An 18,220-nucleotide genomic window follows, 5' to 3' on the forward strand; every position below is an offset into this window, starting at 1 on the left:
GAAACACGAAAAGTAATTTAAAGAGAAATACAAAAAATAATTTGAAATAGGGAAGTATACTTTTTTTGGAAAATAAATAAAAATATTTAGTGCAATTTGGCACAGAAGAAAAGTTGTCAAGTTGACGAAAAAGGCTTGGAGGCGAAAAGAGCTGTCCGCAGCCAGACAATTGCCTTTGTTTTTCTATAATTAAAAATCAGACACATTATTCATCACGTGACTGGCACAAACGGTGCACGCGGATTGGTTATATGAGGAATGACCCTTTCTGGCCTCTCCTTGTCCAAAACGACGCCATTGAGGACCAATCTTCGCCACCGGCCACCAGAAAATGTCCAGCGCGTCTCTGCTTTTCTCATGCCTATAACAAATTTGACTTTTGGACGAATCCATACTGTCAATCTGATCCGATTTCATCACCTTAGATTTCCATCAAGCCGTAATTTCGCTGCACTCAAAAGTCCGATGGCCGAGGAAGCGAATCTCAAAAGCACCGTAGAGTCAACGATGGATAACAAGATCACCGTAGAGTCAACGAAGAATAACAAAACGGAATCTGAGAAGAAACAGGAAGAATCAAAGGTTACCATACCGCCGCCGCCGGAGAAGCCGCTGCCGGACGATTGTTGCGGGAGTGGATGTGTTAGATGCGTCTGGGACATGTATTATGAAGAACTCGAGGAATACAATAAGCTTTACCAGAGCAATCCAGATGTTAAGCCTTCTTAGATTTATTTAGAATCTAGAATTCATATATTCATCTGTGTTCATATGAATTATTGTTTGTTATATTATATTCATGATTAAATTATTCAAGACAGATTTACGAGCAGACCGATTCTTTGTAAACTTCGTTGTTATTTTTGGCAAATAATGTAAGCAAAGATAGAGTTTTTGGCTAAAATCATGTCCCTCAAATCTAATGCATACTATCTTAGTGAGCAAAAAAAGTTCTTATATTATTCAAAAAATAACAAGAATCATCCTTCTGTCTATTTTTGTTAAAAAATTGATTGAACCAATAAAAAAAAAAAAATCATGTTTTTGCCATGATGAGAAGATCAAAGTTATCTAAAATGAATAAGGATATATATATGGATAAGAAATGAATTTGTCATTCTCAGAAATTAAATTTTGTGTGTTGTTAGTTTATATATTTTTTGTATCATCAAGTAAATTGACTTGCAACAATACACAAGTCTTGAAATATTTATACAATAGGTTCTCATCATTAGAAATATTATGTAAAAAAGTTCATTTTAAAAATATTACGCCCAATTACTATTTAGAGATTTTCCTTAATAAAAGGTCAAATTCATCGGTGGCCACTTAAAGTTGCCACTAATTTTCACTAAGACACCTTAACTAAGCTTCGTTCATTTTAGACACCTCATGTCATGTCTTGCTGTGTCAATTTGACATTTTCTACTGAGATGGCAAACAAGTGTGATACACTCACTAGACGCGCGTGAGAGCCTCATTTTACCAAATTTTACTCTCTTTTTTCTTCTTCTTCTTCCCCATTTTTTGGCTACCATTTTCCAAGCTTAAACTCTTTCCACGGTGAAATAAATTTGACGATGCCACAAACAAAAAGTGAATTCTAGCACCCATAAATTTTAAGCTTAAGTACTTTCACTTATTTTGTTGTCCTTCTTCCTCCTCAAAATAATTTGAGAAAATTAACATAAATTTCTAGAAGAAAAACACACACTCAAAAATGGCAAGAAATCATATTTTCAATTATCAAATCCTACATTCACAACAAACAATTTAGCGTTCCAATCCATTTGTATGCCTTCTCACATCATAATCACATTAAAAGTCCAAATCAAATAGATAAGCTATATAATTTTTAGTAGAAAGTTTGGGACTCCATATTTATGTACCAAAGACCCAATTTTTGACTTGCATTGACTCAGAAATCCAAAAAAAAAGAAAAAAAAAACCCCAAAAAGGTCAAGCAAATGCATTACCACATTCACCAAATCAAGCATTCAAACATTAATCTATTAGAAGAAAGACGTTTTTATCTCACAATATTCACAAAGTGACAAAAACAAACAAAAAAAAGCTTATTCTTTTGACGCATTTGGGTGAGGGAGGGTCGGGGGTGGTGGTGGCTGGTGGGTGGAGAAGAAAATCTGGGTGAGAGAGAGGGGTTGTGGTTTGAGGTAGGGGTGGGTAGTAGAGAAGACAATTTGGGGTGGTGTGTGTATAATTTTCTTTTTATTAAAAGTGTTTTTTTTTAATTATTTAGTTAAAGAAATGACACATGTCAATGAGGCATTGGTAGTTTTTTTTTCCTATTCAAGATTCATCATTTATAATTATTTTTTCTATATATGCCATGTGTCATTATTTAATTCGTCACTTTGACATGTCATCAGCGAGTGTGTTACACACACCTTACAAATTTGGCAGATTGTCGAAAAAGTGTCAAAATGACACAATTGGGGATGACATGAGGTGTCTAAAATGAACAAAGCCTAGTTAAGGTGTTCAAGTGAAAATTGATGTCAACTTTAGGTGGCCACCGATGGGTTAGCCCTTAATAAAATATTTAGTATGTATGTACGTTATATACAATGCAATTCACATTTTATACAATGTACAGAAATGTTGGAAATTTAGTGAAAATACGTAGACGTTTAGTTATGAATATAAAAAAATAATTACTCTATTTGAAAATTTTGTATTTGGAGTTGTATTTGGCCATACTTTTTACAAAAAATATTTAGAATTTGAATTTTTTTTTTCTGAATATGATTTAAACCTTCAATTTCTAAAAATTTGAAAAATCACCCAACTAGACTAGCTTAACCACGTGTACATATATTCATTCGACTTGACACATTTTTTTGTTGGTGGCGTGAGTTTCTTAAAAAGTAGACAAAAGGATGAATTTTGTAACTTTTTAGATAGTGCAAGGGTATTTTTTGTTCACTTATATAACATAAGGATGTACTTTAGTTTAAGACATACTTCAGAGATAATTTTAGCCAAAAACTCGCAAAAATACGAAAGCAACTTGTAAATTATTTTGAGATCTTGTTTAACAAAGATTAAAATTGTCATAATACATAAACATGATCCTTAACTTTACTTTAGCGGACAACTATGCCCTCCAACTTTAAGTGTGCCCAAGTAGACACTTAAACTTGTATAAAATTGAACACATAGAGACACGTGTCCTACATGACATAATACACATAAGACACAAAATTGTCATGTAACGTGTCATGTAGGACGAATGTGTCTAGTTGTTCAATTTTATACAAATTTAAGTGTCTATTTATGCACACCCAGAGTTAAAGGTCATAGTTGTCCGTTGACGCCAAGTTAAAGATCATATTTATGTATTATGCCTATATTTGATGCAGTTTTATAACAAAAGCCAAGGCAAATATTACGTGTATAACAAGAAGTTCAATCATAAAAAAATAAATATGAAGATCGGAAATAACTCAAATAATGAGTCATTAATACTACATAATTATCACTCTCCGTCCACTTTTATTTGTTATTTTTTGAAAGCCAATTTAACTAATTAATTAATTTTCAAAGTTAAACTAAATTACATTAATTTGATAATTTAAACAAAAAAAATATAGATATTTAATTATACTAACTATAAATTGTACTATTTTTTTATATCAATATAATGAAAAGTTTTAACTCTAAATAGAAAAGTTTCTACGATAAAATGTGTAATTTGTATATCCAAAAAGTCCAATGGTTAATCTTGTGGTGTCGCTTTCGATTCTACGGTGAAAATAGTAGTCAACTCCTCCGTGACGATGCAGATCAACCCGGCGGGTCGTTTAACCAAAATAGGAAACCGTCGCTTTGGACAATATTACAATCTTTCTTCTAAATCCGGTTTCCGGTTCTCCTCTTCCAAAACAGTGATCTCTCCAAAATTTCCGCTGTTAATTTGTAACCGTCTAGAGAAAATTGGCAGTATCAATCTTCGGGTTTATGCCGAGACATTAAAACCCGTGTTTCTCTCCTTTTTGTCCAAAACTCAACAGTTTTTTGAGCGATCCACTGTTCGTGTAATAGAAAGGGAGAAAATGGAGGTCAATGGTTGTTTCAAGCGTAATCTTCTTCTGATGCTTACTGTATTTGGAGTAATGGCGATAGTGAAAGGTCCAACTGAAGCCCTAGCTTCTAGTTCTCCTTCTGCTTTTGTCCAAAATGTCATCTACTCTAACAAGATCGCCATCTTTTCCAAATCCTATTGTCCGTAAGTATCTCTGTATGATCAAAACTAAGGATTGATTAGAAAATTGTGAACTTTCGCAGCATATTGCAAAGCTTGCTGAGGAAAGAGTTCATCTTTTCTTTGCTTTCTAGGGTTTCTGTTCTGCTTTGCTTGTTAACTGTACTGATTTTCTCTCTGCCGCGTTTTATCTTCTTTCATGTTAATTTTAGAAATATCACTAAGAGTTTTAGGGGTTAGTTTCTCTATCTCCAGCCTAATTTACTACATTTAGACTTTGGCCAATTTAGTCATTTACATGGGATTATCTCATTGTAAGTTGTTAGTTATTTACAGGAGATTAGATGATTTTAATGAAACTTTTATGAGGATTGAAGGTTTAAACCCCTTGGTTGCATTTGAATTCACCGTGGCTTGCTTTCTACTTGAGGGTGACTGATAACATTGGTTTCATCTTGGTTCCAAGTAGGAGATATTATGTATGTTTCTATTTGTTGCCTAAAGAGGATGACTGATAACATTGCTTTCTTTATTTTAATTGATCAATTCCATATCGTTTCCACTATAATTTGGTATCACATCAAGTGTTTGTAGCCGTAGACAAATCTTCTAGAGATCAAGTTCTTTTTATTCCTCTTCATTATCGAAATTTGAAAATAATTGGTATGCATATATGAAGATCCCACACCACAATTAGAAGTTTACATCATTTTCCATCTGCGTTAGATAATAGTTATGAGTCCAAAGGGTCTTAAAACCAGACCTTTCATTTTGGCAAAGGAGGAAGCTATTGAGAAACCAACCTATGTAATAGCTGAGCATTTAATTTCTTATGTTCTCTGTGCTGCTTGGAATAAACATTATGTAAGGCTAAGATATAATATATATATATATATATATATCCATGAATAAGATTTAAGATAATGGATTTGAGGCATCATAGAATGTGGCGGTGCTCTGTATACCATCAGATTTTTATGCCATGCATCCTTTTATTTAATTCTCAGCTGGATCACACATTTATCTTGACCATAAAAAGAAAGAAGCACTCAAGGGTGTGGCTTAGTGGTCAATTATGTGGATTGAGTACCATGAGGTCTCGTTCAATTCCTAGCAAAGAAACACACTAGGTGATTTCTTCCCATCTGTTCTAGCCTTGGTGGACATAGTTACATGATACTTGTTGCTAGTGGTAGGTGGCAGCCTGGTAGGTATCCCATGGAATTAGTCGAGGTGGACGCAAATTGGTTGCTACTTGTTGTTGGTGGGAGGTGGTAGCCTGGTTGGTATCCCATGGAATTAGTCTTGGTGCGCACAAACTGGTTCGGACACCACGGTTATAAAAAAAGAAGAATCATCATAAAATACCTTGCATCTGAGAATCACAATAGCTTTAAGTGCATGTTAATGTCTTGAAGTTTGTTCCTTCTCATGCTATCATTTAAATTGTATTATCTTTCGACAATAGGTACTGCAAGCGTGCCAAAGGCATCTTTAATGAACTTCAAGAACAACCATTTGTGGTGGAGCTTGATCTTAGAGGTAATTTATTGTCTATACCCCCTCCCCTGATACCTGTAGCAAGAAATAAAAATAAAGTACAGTACTTGAAAACTATTCATGGAGGTACATACAATTTTCATTGACTATTTCATTGCCTATCTGTGTTTCCTCCTCGTAAGAGCTATACTTAGTCTACATTGATTGTGACATGTAGTGATGGAAGTTTATGGAATTGTTTCAAACTAACGATATATTAGTTCAGATGATGGCGCTCGTATACAAGATGTCCTTCTAGATCTGGTGGGTCGCAGCACAGTCCCTCAAGTGTTTGTGAATGGGAAGCATATTGGTGGTTCAGATGGTAGGCTTTGCGATTTCAGTTGTCCGATTCCTGTTCTCTGAAATATTTATCAGCTTGTAACACTTGATTCTTCTTGTTTTTAATTGTTTTCATCTGTGTGTTGGCATCTTATTAGATCTCCGAAATGCTGTCGAGAGTGGGCGTTTGCAAAGTCTTCTTAAGAAAGAGTAAAGTTGTACTGAAAGTCAAGAGATTGAAGCATCTTTCCTGAAGTTCTGAAGCTGCAATGCGCTCATGGATAGCTTAGTTAAGTTTGGTAGGTCCAGGTGTAAGCTAAATATTTGTATGCTGATATGCTGTTTGTTTGTTTCTTATGCTGAAAATATGCTATTTGGACAAAAAACAAGGGATCTGAACTTCATTCCAGAGCTTATAACCTTCATTTGCTATAACTTTCAGCGTGCAGTGCTAATAGGTTGTTTACAAATGAACAAAGTAAAATGGAATGGGATAACACAGAAGCGTTGAACTAGAGAAATTGTTTAGTACACACTTTGCTCCTGTTTCAGTTATGTTCAAATTTCAAAATTTGGTATGCAATTTTAAGTGCGCATCTAAATTCTAGAACCGGTGGATAGATCTTCTGAGCAAATGGCATGATGAAAAACTTGTGTAGATCCAAATTGTGTATAGAGAAATAAGAATGAAGAGATGCCATGAATGGCACATAAGGAGACCTGATAACTCAATCATTTAGCGAAATATCCAGTTGACCTAATCTGTTGCATTTGATTAATACCGTCATGTGCCATTTTTTCATGAGCTCTGCACTGATGCAGAACCATTCACATGTAAATAGAATGATTTGGTTAGGGTAGATTAAGTCTTAGGATTGACTGAAAGTGTCATGCCTAGTTGACTCAAATATGTCAGATTTTTAATCTATCCTTATGATAGAATTTTTTGTTCTGTCTTTTAATCTATCTTTGTCAAGTAGTTGTCTTGGACAAATATGAAGTTCGTGAGTCGAAAAATAAAAATACGAACAATCCGTGCAGAAAAAAGTAAAAATGGCAAAGAAGACAGAGAAAAATGAAAGGGCTGGGGGACATGCTTGATGAAGAGACGGAGATAGTGAACTTCAGATCTCTGCCATTGTAATTGTGTAATTAATCAATAACAACAGCTACGGCATTTACCCCTGCAGCACTTTGCCTTCTTTATCTATCAAAAAAATAAAAAAATAAACTAGAAATGAAAAATAAATAACAAGAGCTACGACAACTGCTTCTTTGCCTGCTGAAAGCAGTACATGAAGACCTTTAGGCTACGAAGTAAGAATTGCTTGCTACAGATTTAGATGAGTTGAGTGTGTAGTCATGTAGGTGCAGCAGTAGCGTTTGGCCGCCAGAAAGTCTTCTGTGCACTTAGTATTCCAACTTGGTTCTGGGAGATGGTCTTCCGGATTTCCCAATGCAGAGACTTGAGTAAGTTTTCTACTTCCTTAGTTGTAGCAGAGTCATCGCGGACAATCAATTTACCTCCAGGTCTAACTATTCTGTCAACCTCTGCCATTACAGCAACAATTTTGCACCTACAAATGCCACATGAAAGTCATTAGTTAGTCCACTGACTACAATGGTTCTACTCCATAAGTAAACAAAACTACTGTAGTATTATATACCTCTTCTTCAACTGGGAGAAAAGATGATCAGCATGTAGAAGATCGTACGTCCTTGGGTATGTACTAAATGATTCACACCAATCATGATAAATCCCAAAAAGACCACGTTCATATATTATGGGAAGTGTATCTGGTGCATTGACATTCACCACATTCACAACCCACATTTTGAGATCTCTAAGTGCTGCAGCAAACCTGTTAATTAATAGGAGGAGCCTTTTGTTAGTATTCTTTTTTGGTGCATAAGCAAAGGTACAAGAGAGAAGTTAATCACCCTCCATATACTGCTCTCATGTCCATGGCATTTCTCACATTTGACCAGCTAATTCCTAGTCCTTTCATATACACCTTGCTTACCAAACGTTTCCAATGTTCTAAATCTGCTGCGAAGTCATCTGGTGCTGGTTTTCCATAAATTCCAACTTGTGATCGGTTTAGCCAGTATGGAGGTGTCTGCAGTCGCTCAGGCCACTCTACAGGCCACTGATATCCTCTTTCCGTTTCTTTACTTGGCACCCTATGCATACATGAATTGAAGGGGACATACCTGAAACACGTGTAATATTTCCGATCTCATTAAAAGTTGGTAAGTATTTCTAACGAATAAATATGTGGAAATTACAGTTATTCTTTGTAGATGTTGCAAATGGCATTGGCAGGCAGATTTCACTGAGTAAACAAAAAAATTGCCAGAGAACAATGAGCTTACCAGGCAGCATTAGGATCATCATCTTGTTTACACATTGGAGGTTTGTTTTGTTTTCTTTGTTCGTAGCATTCATTTGTGTCTGATTTGTGGTAGATGGCAACACCAGCAGAGTTTAGTTTATCCTTTTTTATTGTGATAAGCTCCCAGCACATGGCCACCGTCAAGCTAGACATTTCTGGTAATAGATAACCGAAGAAGGGGAAGGAAAAAAAACGTGTCAATTTTACTCTAATGGCATTAAAGGATAGAAACAAATGAGGCCTTACCCTTCCATATCTCGACATCTTCTTCCAGAGTTTGGTAGACGGGAGTTGCAGACCAGGCAAAGTAACCACCGGGGCGAAGGACACGATTCAGTTCCAGGAGAAGAGCACCACCTTCATTGCAAATTTAAACTTTATTAAGGAATTCATATGCACAACTCAAAGGCAAAGTCAAAATGAGGACTTGAATGTTTAAATAGTTCTAAAATATATTATTTCTAGGAAACACCTTCCTCATGCCAAGGGACTCTGCAGCGTGCACAATGCACAAGGTCAAAAACTCCACTTGGAAATGGCAATCTCTGAGTACCCATCACAGCAGATATTGCAGGTATTCCCCTTTCCAGTGCGAATTGAACTTGTGCCTCATGTTCATCTTTAGGTGCGAAAGACATTGCAAGAACATCTCTCTCGAAAAGATAACCACCAAAACTAGCGACTCCACAGCCAACATCTAATACTGTTCTAGTGCGCTTTCCCCATGCTATTTCTGGAACTGCCTACAACCAGTTGATTTACATAAATCAGCAGCAGCAATGAATAGTCTAATGTAGTATATAGTATAGTAATTAGTTCTAAAATGTTCTTGTATTTTTCGGGTTGATCATTCTATGATGTTGTTTTTGTAGTCGTTGGTGATGGATAACATACCTCTTGTACAAAATCCAGGTAATGCAATGCTCCATGGATAAACTGAGTACCTCCACCTGGGAAAGTAAGGAATTCACCAGAAACCTTCACCCAGTTTTGGTGCCCCTTCACCTCTGCTAACAATGTATGAGGCACATTATGGTACCATATCTGGATAAAAGCAGAAATTCTCATAAGATAAACATTCTCCCAATCCATATTAAGTACTAACAAAGTAGTTTAAGTAGACAACTACCTTATCTCTGCTTTTAGGCCACTCAATTGGTGTCTTGTATCCCTGAGGCAAGGGGACGAGACAGGTAGGAGGTTCCTGAGGACAATGTCTTTCACGATGTTCATAATGTTTTGTGGTTTTTAGCTTCTTTATTGCGTCTTCGTTGTCTAAACATGGTATGTAGTCTGCAAGGGCTTCCACCTTGCATAGCTGCCAATTCTGTTCCGGGATGCTGCTGTCTTGGTTATTTTTACCTACTGTTCGTCTTTCTTTCTGGTTCACTGACTGATCAGCTTGTGTCGACCAGGCCTTCTTTGATTCTTTAGACTCTTTTGGTACAATGATTTCGGTCTTGTGATTTTCATTCTTCAGAACAGGTGTGTTATTAGTTAAGTTTACAGGAGCCTTGTGATCATTTTGAATCTTAATATCTTTTACTAAAGGTGCTTCTTCATGTTTGATTTGATCTTTACTCGTTACCCCTTGAGTATGTTCTTCTGGTTTCTGTTTCTGTTGCATTTGGTCATCTTCTTGTTGTTGATGCTGCTCAAGTCGTTTTTGTTGCTCGTGATCTGACAATATGTTCTTCGTGTTATCTGTTGCAACTCCATGGGCATCATTTCCTGAATCTAAAGAAACGTCCTCTTCAGCCTTTTCTTTTCCGGTTGTTGTCTTTCCTGTTCCTGCAGTTATTTGCTCAGCTTCTTGCTTGTGAGTGATGGAACTTTCTTCAGACGTTTGTGTCTCCAATTGTTTCTGCTTCTCTTGCTCGTCAGCAGATTCGGTTCCATGCAATCCCTGAGCGTTCTCTGCCACAACTGGATTCACATTTTTCTTCTCCTCCTCTGGTTTTACATTTTCATTACCTTGCAATGATTGATCAACATTCACATTCAAAGCATCTCCTCCACCTCCAGAATCCTTCGTAATATCTGATGAGACATCTGTCTGTAGCTTGTCAATTTCGCTAGTATCCTGAAGCCGGTTAGTGTCACCAGTTTTAAGGGCATCATCAGGAAGGTCTCCTTGTGAGTCTTTGAAAACAGGAGTTGGTTTTACAGTGTTAGAAATGGTCTTGTGTGCATTCATAATTGTGGATGTAAAAGAAGTAGTAGAAGGGGTTGAATCGGTCGTGGACGTCCGAGTGGTGGATTTGGGAGGAACAACAGAGGTGGAGGTGAGAAGCCATACTCCCAACACACATAATGACACAAAGACTATAGTAGTAATAGTTGATGAATAGGAAGAAGAGGATGGTCTTCTGCCCAAACGAGCTCTTGTTGTTGGCATATTTTTGTTGATTTTTTCGTTTACATTCAATATTTTTTTTTGTTTGTAACTTAAGCTACTTTTGGTTCTGCATTAGCCTTTATGTTGAAGTTGGTAAAAGAAATAAGTGTAAAAAAATGAGATGAGAGGATTCAGTTTGTTTTGTGGAGGGAGATGAAAGCCAAAGAGAGAAATAGTCCAACCTGGTTTGTTATCAATGATCCAACAGAGTAGGAAAAGGAAACAACATGTTACACTCATTTAACTTTTTTTAACCAACATAATATAAATACTAAACAACTTAACAAATTTTTATAAGTAATCAGAATAATTTTCTTTGGTGCTGGCAGCAGTCAAACAAAAATATTTTAGTTACTTTTTTAAAAAATTGTATTGATTTTATTAGGTTGTTTAATATATGAATTCCTCATTTAACTCCTTGAACGGGGTTTGGGGAATTTTTTTATTTGAGAAAGATAAATAAGGGGATATTTGAATTTGAGTTATACTCAGAATGACAAGTGAAACAATTGATGAGTTATAAATGGAAAATCTAGCATGGCCCAAGATTGCCGTCCAAATGACTCAAAACAAGCCAATGGGGAATTTCACATATACATACATATATATGAAGTTATTTCGAAGTGGATTAACGTGGAAAAATTAAAATAGGATAGCGCATAAATCTTTTGGTGATATATAAGAATGATCTCAGCTTCTTCAAAGTTTAATAAGTTTTGCCACATATTGTTCTGATTTGCTTTTATGGGCAGTAATTTTAACTCGTAACCTTGAAAATTTTTCCCCTTAAGTAGGAGTCTCAAATTTAATACCAACTCATTTTTAAGATTATTGAGTATAATTTTCTGAAAATTTGTACTGCTCGTTTAGCTTCATATGACGACACGAGAGGAAGCTTATTCATTTAAAATGAAAACAAAAAGAATTTTATGTTTTATCAAACGAAAAAGTAGATAATTGTATAAACATTTTAAAAGTTGTGTTTATATTCTTTTACACTATCGGATGAAGTTGATAAAGAATAACACGCAATCTCATCAGATAAAAGACGGAATAATTTATTATAGCTGGTTAAATTGCGCTCGAAATTTTCACTCTCTCGGTCTCTCCGTATCTATCATGACAGCAGTAACCTGAAAAATAAAGTAATACTAACATATCATAACCGAATAAAATTACATTGATGATGTAGAAAAATATATTATTTACTCAATAGTACGTACAACTTTAATTCAAAAAAAGAAAAACGTTATACCTCTGGCTAAAGGGAGTTGATCCTGGGACAATTATATTTTTCATAATTACGGTATGTGAAACAAAAAAGTATTAGATGATGAAAGAAAAAAGATGAGCTAATGAATTTGCCCTATGTTTTTGGTTATTGTGAAAGAGGGCCCTCTCTGTTATTGGGCCCAAAAATGGTAAGACAAAAGGATGTTATTGACTTGTTGTGATGGAAATGACTGGGCCAGATCCAACTCTTCCGCTCATCTGCTGGATCTTTCTGTGTCCTTCACTAAATCTTATAATAATTCAGAAATATTATCAAATTCTCAATTATCTACTGGTTTTAATGCTATTTTTTTTATATATAATTTAACATCTCATAATAACACACACATAACTTGTCATTTATATCAGGTTACTAGTTACTAATACTTTTATCAAAGATATTTACTTAAGTGACCTATTTATATAGTAAATAGCAACTTAAACTCAAAATTATTTACATAATAAGATTAATTAGGTAATTGCAAATGATTCTATTTAATAAGTATCAACGATAATAATCTAGAATAAACTATAAGTAAAATATAAAAACTTTTTTTTTTCTATCCCATTTAATCATGAGGATCAATAGTGTTTTCATTGACTACCTAGCATGATTCGAATCCTCAATCGATGATAAAAAATGCTCAATCAATTACAATAATTGGTACTCCCTCCGTCCCTTTTTAGTTGTCCACTTTAGAAATGGCACACAGATTAAGGCAACAATGATTAGCACAATGAAGTTACAATTTTATCCTTATGACAACTTTTCACTTCAAAATTACAACCACTTATTTGAATTCAAGTGAAATAAATTGGAGGGAAACAACATACACTTTTACAATTTTCAAGAAGTGTAAATAAGGGTATAATAGAAAAAAATTTGTTGTCCTTTCTTGATTTGTCAAAATGGACAACTAAATAGGGACAACTAAAAAAAGAAATATGGACAAGTAAATAGAGACGGAGGGAGTAGTATTTATGTATTCCAGCGTCTGAAAGTCGTAAAAGAAGTTAGGCAGCCAAAGCCTCTTTAATTAAGTACTCATGTAGGCTAGCTAGCTAGAGGTAAATGCTCGTGAAAAAAATTCAAGTCTTCATTTGCCTGACTATTGAAACTTTGTACATACCCATATTTCACATCTGTCAATCCAATATGCTTTTTAACATGCCATGTCCCAGCCAGCAACAGTCCAATGTGTCTAATCTGTAATTCTTGAAATATATTTTTGTCTCCATAAGTCTAATCTTCTGTACTTGTTTCAACATCAAACTAAGCAACACACAAAGAATCTCTACTCTGAAATTCATAACACACGTATGTACTTCCAATTATGTTTCTTTTTTTCTAAAAATAAATAAATCCCTATTTCAAAGTCAATTTAGAAGTAATGTCATAATGAAAAAAAAAAAAAAGAGAGAGTGATCTTCGTTCTTTTTTAATGAATTGGTACTCTTCGTTGCCTAATTCTTTACGACTTTTTTATGCACTTAATTCGATCTTAAGGAGGAAGCTGGACTAACTTATATACTCGCTCCGCTTCAATTTATCTAACATTTTTTTACTTGATAAATTAGTAAAATTTAATTAAAAAAATAAAAAATCTTTGAAATTGCAGTAGTTTAACTCTTTGAGACAATTCTTAGATATTTGTGTTATGAATTTTTTTTCATTATAGTTGAGGAACAAGCTATTTTTGGATTAGTATCACATGACTGTTATTCCGGTCACAATAAAGAATAAAAATAACACTGTAATCTCGGGATAAGTTATCCCGCTGATTTGATCCTAACCAAATGTGAGGAAAATTAGTTATGAAATTAAGCTCATAATTAGTTATCCCTTATATAGTACTAAACGTGCTAAAAGGGTTATAAGAGGAGAATTTTAAAATAGAATTATTTCTAATTATAAAATTAACATTTTTATTAGACGGATATATTTAAAAAAAAGGACATCACTTTAAATGGGGACAAAAGCAGTATTATTTTGTGTTCACCCACACGTCTCTCACTATTTATTCATAATTAAGAAAAATAAATATGAGTACAAAAAAACACAAACATTGTTCTTTTATTGAACCAACCCATGCTTGATTATTATTGTTATTAATTATTGTTCAGAGAGAATAGAAAAAAGAAGAAGATTAAAATAATTTGTTGTGCGTTCGTAATGCATACTGTCTCTCATGACGACGACATTTATAAAGTAAGCAAAAAATTAGAGCCATAATAAATACTACTTAATATTAAAAAAATAATATAAAGTTTAATTACATATGGTTGGTTTAACAAGTGGGAAATGATAAAAAGTTGTACAATATATTTTAATTTTTTTTGAGGTTAGGGGGGCTCTCACGTGAGTATAATTCCAAAATAAGAAGACTGTCAGCTTACTAGCAGTACAATAATGAGTGAGTTTCTAAATGAGAAAAACCCTAATATATTTATAATATTTAGTATTATTTGATTGGCTTGTAAAATTAAAATCAAATAATAATGTCTATAAAACAAAATAAAATAGAGAGGCCCCGCCACATGCACAAGAAGGTGACAGCAGATCGAATGTTACATTTTTTTCATGGGTCCCTTTAATTAATTAAAAGTATACTATATTATTACTAACATATAGTATATGATTTGGACATCCACAATAAATATATACTCCCATTTTTGCAGATATATGATGATGATGATTAATTAGCTACTAGTATGATTTTTATATGATGATTCTCATCCAAATGTATGGTCGGTTCTTTTTGTCAACACATATATATTATATTAATATGTGGCTGAGGTTTTAGCATAATCAATCTTTGTTTCTAACTGTTCTCCAAATCCCAACCAACTTAGCTTCCCAAATCATTTCTCGTGTTTCCCTTCTTCGTAATTCAGACTCTAACTAGAATTTGAAGTTTATATACAATATTAATATATATTTTTTAAGTTATTAAATTTTAAATTAATATTTTCTTCATCCTATTTTATGTGATACTTTTTAGATTTCAAAATTCAAACAAGTCTATATTTGATCGTAATATTTTCATAGATTTTTTTACGTAGTTTACAAATATATAAATTTAATTTCAAAAAAATTGAAAATTTCATGCGCAAAATTCCGATCAAACTTAAACTGTTTGACTCTCAAAAAATGAAAAGTATCACATAAATTGAGACAGAGAGAGTAATTTTTACATATTTTATAATATTTTCTTAATATAAATTTCAAAATTGAATCAAAGTGATTAGGTTCATCCAAATCCGTAATCAACACAGTGGCTTCGCCCCTGCCTCATATACTCTATCGCCTTAATTTATATGAATTTATTTGATTGAATATAAAACCTTTTTTAAAAAAAATTAATTAGAATTTGTCTCATTAGGAATAATTTAAATAGTTTCAATTCAAATTATTAATAAAAAGGAAATATATATACTTATCATATTTTTAGACTAACTTAAAAGAATAGAAATAACACATAAATTAAAACGATCGAAGTGTATATATTTTGCAAATCCATTAATTGAGTTACCCCTATCCAAAGAACTAATACCAATTCATGTAATCACTAGTACTTTATATAGAGAGATATTGGTCTATTCATATACAGTAAAAAAATCTCACTATTGTTAATTAGTTGTAACAAATTAATTATATATTATTAGTTTCACATATTATCAACGGTTATCTACATTATCAGCGTAATTTTTTTTACAAAATCGATCTAACATAACTTATCAATAATAATAATAAAAAGTAAGCAGTTGTACTCCACATTACCACAACTACAAAATTATATTAAAATCCTAAGATTCGTCCTTATATTTTATTTTTATTTTAAAAAGGCAACAATCATCAAAATGTTGGAAGTATCCCCTAAAAATTCGCCTTTTGTTGGCTCAATTTTTTGTTTTCTTCAAATTCTTTTTTTTTTCTTGTTTTTTTATAATTTGAAAAAAAAAAATTCCACTCGAAGTGATGGCCAGTTGTCTGATGTAGATAGAAAGATTACGAATAGACAATTGGAAATTATCTTCCAAAAGTGCAATTTGACAAAACATAAATGTAATGGGCCAATGTGTTCAAAAGTGTTTCTTTGAGACCGAAAGTGAGAACATCTTAAGAATAAAAAAAAAAAGAGAAGTATAAGCATGAAAAAAAAAGAAAAAAAACTTTAATTAAAATCCTATAAAGATTAGAACCTTCCAAATTGTATTCCTTTTTTTAAAAAAATACGTCAATGCCATCATCATAGTTATGTTGAAAACATTTTTGTCTCCGGTTTCGTACTTGTTATTTTAGTAGCATATTAATCTGCTTTTTCCTTATAACTTGACCCCATTTATCCCAAAAAAATAAAGTCCCATTGGAGTTTAATGGGTCACAAAAAGAAATTAAAAGTGAATCAATTGCTCAAAAAGAAACGAAAAGTGTGTTACCATTTGATAATTTCTTCTATAGGATGAGTAGTTATCACTTTATATTTTTATAAAAGACATAAAACCATAGTAGTAATCATTTGGTTATTGACTTTTGTCTGAAAAAATTAGAAAAAAAGATATCGACGATTGTTAGACACAAGTGCAGTATAAAACAAAATGTCCACTTGTGCTAAGGTTTGTTTTCTCAACACTTATTAAGATCTCACTAATTTCTTCATACTTTATAACAATTATTTCATATAAAAATAATATTGATTTTTAGCTAGTATCTTTAATTAAATATGAGATAAATTTAATATAAAAATTTGTATAGAGATAACCAAGCGATCCCAAAATAGTATTCTGTATATTTAGAAAAAAACAAAAATATGATGGAAGTTCTAAAATTACCATGTATTAAGCACTTAATTAAGTACTGCCTTAAAAATAGTTATGAAGGGTCAAGTTAGGCAATGTATAAAGTCTGTGTGCTTTTGATCCTTCTAAATTATCGTTTCAATTGGTTTGTTTTACTTTTATCAAAATTATTATTATTTTTTATAGCTCGTTAATTCTAACTTTCTACATGATATGTTTAGAACCACAATATTAAAAGACATTTTGATACATTTCACTTACCTTTATTTAATACCACAAAATTCAATTATTTTTTTTTTAGTGTTTAAAAACTCGTGTCAAGATTAAACTAGACAAATAAATTAGTAATAGATAAGGCATTAAATTTTTTAAAAATCATAAAATAAAGTGAAAAATTGGGCCGGGTTACTCGTTTGGGTGGACCATCACCTTTATTGCACAACTATCTAATTTCCATGGTAATTTACTTATATTATGGAAGCCGAATTATGCTGAAAGTAATAAGTAAATTACTAAATCCCCCTCTCGCCCTTATCTCTCTTTCATCAGTATATTTCAATTGGTTCGGTACTTAAATACAAGATTTCAAGTTTATGAGCTAAAAGTTCAAACATATTGTATGTTTTTATAATCATTCAAACATGCTATTTGTAATTTTAATCGATAACTACACAATTTTTTCCTTGCGTCAAAAGTACTCCATTCAAATAAACTCAGTGCTTGAACACTCCATTTGCGATTAGCGTAGTTGCAATAAGTTTCATCTCAACTATGCACTTCAACTTGTCAACATCACGTACTGCATTAGGAGCACTTCGTATAATCTTTTTATTATTTTTCAAATTGGCTAAACTCTCACAAATAATGCAATAGCATATAATCATTCACCTATCAATTAATTAATCTTTATTTAGTCCTAATTCATATAGTGTATCTAGTCATGTTATGATTAACAAAGTACTGAATTATTGTGTTGAAATTAGAATATTATAAGAACCTTTGAATAGTCTATTGCTTTGATAACGACACGATGTTCATTAATGAAATGTTGACTTAAAAGTGATATATTGTTAGTCCAATTTTATGTATTAGTAATTGGTAGTAAGTTGTGCCAATGTTAGGAGGAAAGATTTGTAGAATATAAAGTTGAAGACATAGTAAAGTTAAAAGGTTGATAAATTACCGAGCAATTTATTTCTTTATTTAACGTTAGTAACATTCAAAACTTGACTCAAATATATGCATATATCAACAGTTGAGAATATACTTAAAATAAATAAAAACGTCTTTGCTCTAATTATCAACTTA

The 18,220-nt window shown here is 32.8% G+C and overlaps 3 protein-coding genes across 3 annotated transcripts; 2 read left to right on the forward strand and 1 right to left on the reverse strand.

Moving 5' to 3' along the window:
* Positions 1-235: 235 nt before the first annotated feature.
* On the forward strand, positions 236-833 carry LOC125822228 (uncharacterized). The gene has a single exon (XM_049501608.1). The coding sequence runs from the start codon at positions 259-261 to the stop codon at positions 727-729; it is 471 nt and encodes a 156-aa protein (XP_049357565.1). The 5' UTR covers positions 236-258; the 3' UTR covers positions 730-833.
* A 2,913-nt stretch (positions 834-3,746) lies between these two features.
* On the forward strand, positions 3,747-6,446 carry LOC125822385 (glutaredoxin-C3-like). Its single transcript, XM_049501779.1, has 4 exons — positions 3,747-4,249; positions 5,694-5,767; positions 5,991-6,089; positions 6,205-6,446. The coding sequence occupies exons 1-4, from the start codon at positions 3,801-3,803 to the stop codon at positions 6,258-6,260; spliced, it is 678 nt and encodes a 225-aa protein (XP_049357736.1). The 5' UTR covers positions 3,747-3,800; the 3' UTR covers positions 6,261-6,446.
* Positions 6,447-7,316: 870 nt separating this feature from the next.
* Positions 7,317-10,897, reverse strand: LOC125822386 (probable methyltransferase PMT27). Its single transcript, XM_049501780.1, has 8 exons — positions 9,572-10,897; positions 9,337-9,486; positions 8,915-9,185; positions 8,689-8,799; positions 8,423-8,597; positions 7,988-8,260; positions 7,714-7,908; positions 7,317-7,623 (listed from the first exon to the last, which is right to left on the reverse strand). The coding sequence occupies exons 1-8, from the start codon at positions 10,838-10,840 to the stop codon at positions 7,407-7,409; spliced, it is 2,661 nt and encodes an 886-aa protein (XP_049357737.1). The 5' UTR covers positions 10,841-10,897; the 3' UTR covers positions 7,317-7,406.
* Between the last annotated feature and the right edge of the window lie 7,323 nt (positions 10,898-18,220).

This window comes from Solanum verrucosum, unplaced genomic scaffold (genome assembly GCF_900185275.1).
Source record: "Solanum verrucosum unplaced genomic scaffold, falcon-dt-bn FXZP01000103.1, whole genome shotgun sequence".
NCBI lineage: Eukaryota > Viridiplantae > Streptophyta > Magnoliopsida > Solanales > Solanaceae > Solanum > Solanum verrucosum.

What these genes read in the sequence shown, in the direction of transcription:
- LOC125822385 (XM_049501779.1), top strand. Translation starts at nt 3,801, where the DNA reads ATGCAGATCAACCCGGCGGGTCGTTTAACCAAAATAGGAAACCGTCGC. An exon ending in GGTGGAGCTTGATCTTAGAG is followed by an intron (nt 5,768 to 5,990) that starts GTAATTTATTGT and finishes ATATTAGTTCAG; the next exon opens with ATGATGGCGCTCGTATACAA. An exon ending in GCATATTGGTGGTTCAGATG is followed by an intron (nt 6,090 to 6,204) that starts GTAGGCTTTGCG and finishes GCATCTTATTAG; the next exon opens with ATCTCCGAAATGCTGTCGAG.
- LOC125822228 (XM_049501608.1), top strand. Translation starts at nt 259, where the DNA reads ATGACCCTTTCTGGCCTCTCCTTGTCCAAAACGACGCCATTGAGGACC.
- LOC125822386 (XM_049501780.1), bottom strand. Translation starts at nt 10,840, where the DNA reads ATGCCAACAACAAGAGCTCGTTTGGGCAGAAGACCATCCTCTTCTTCC. An exon ending in GATGATCCTAATGCTGCCTG is followed by an intron (nt 8,261 to 8,422) that starts GTAAGCTCATTG and finishes CACGTGTTTCAG; the next exon opens with GTATGTCCCCTTCAATTCAT. An exon ending in TTCTCCCAGTTGAAGAAGAG is followed by an intron (nt 7,624 to 7,713) that starts GTATATAATACT and finishes TGGCATTTGTAG; the next exon opens with GTGCAAAATTGTTGCTGTAA.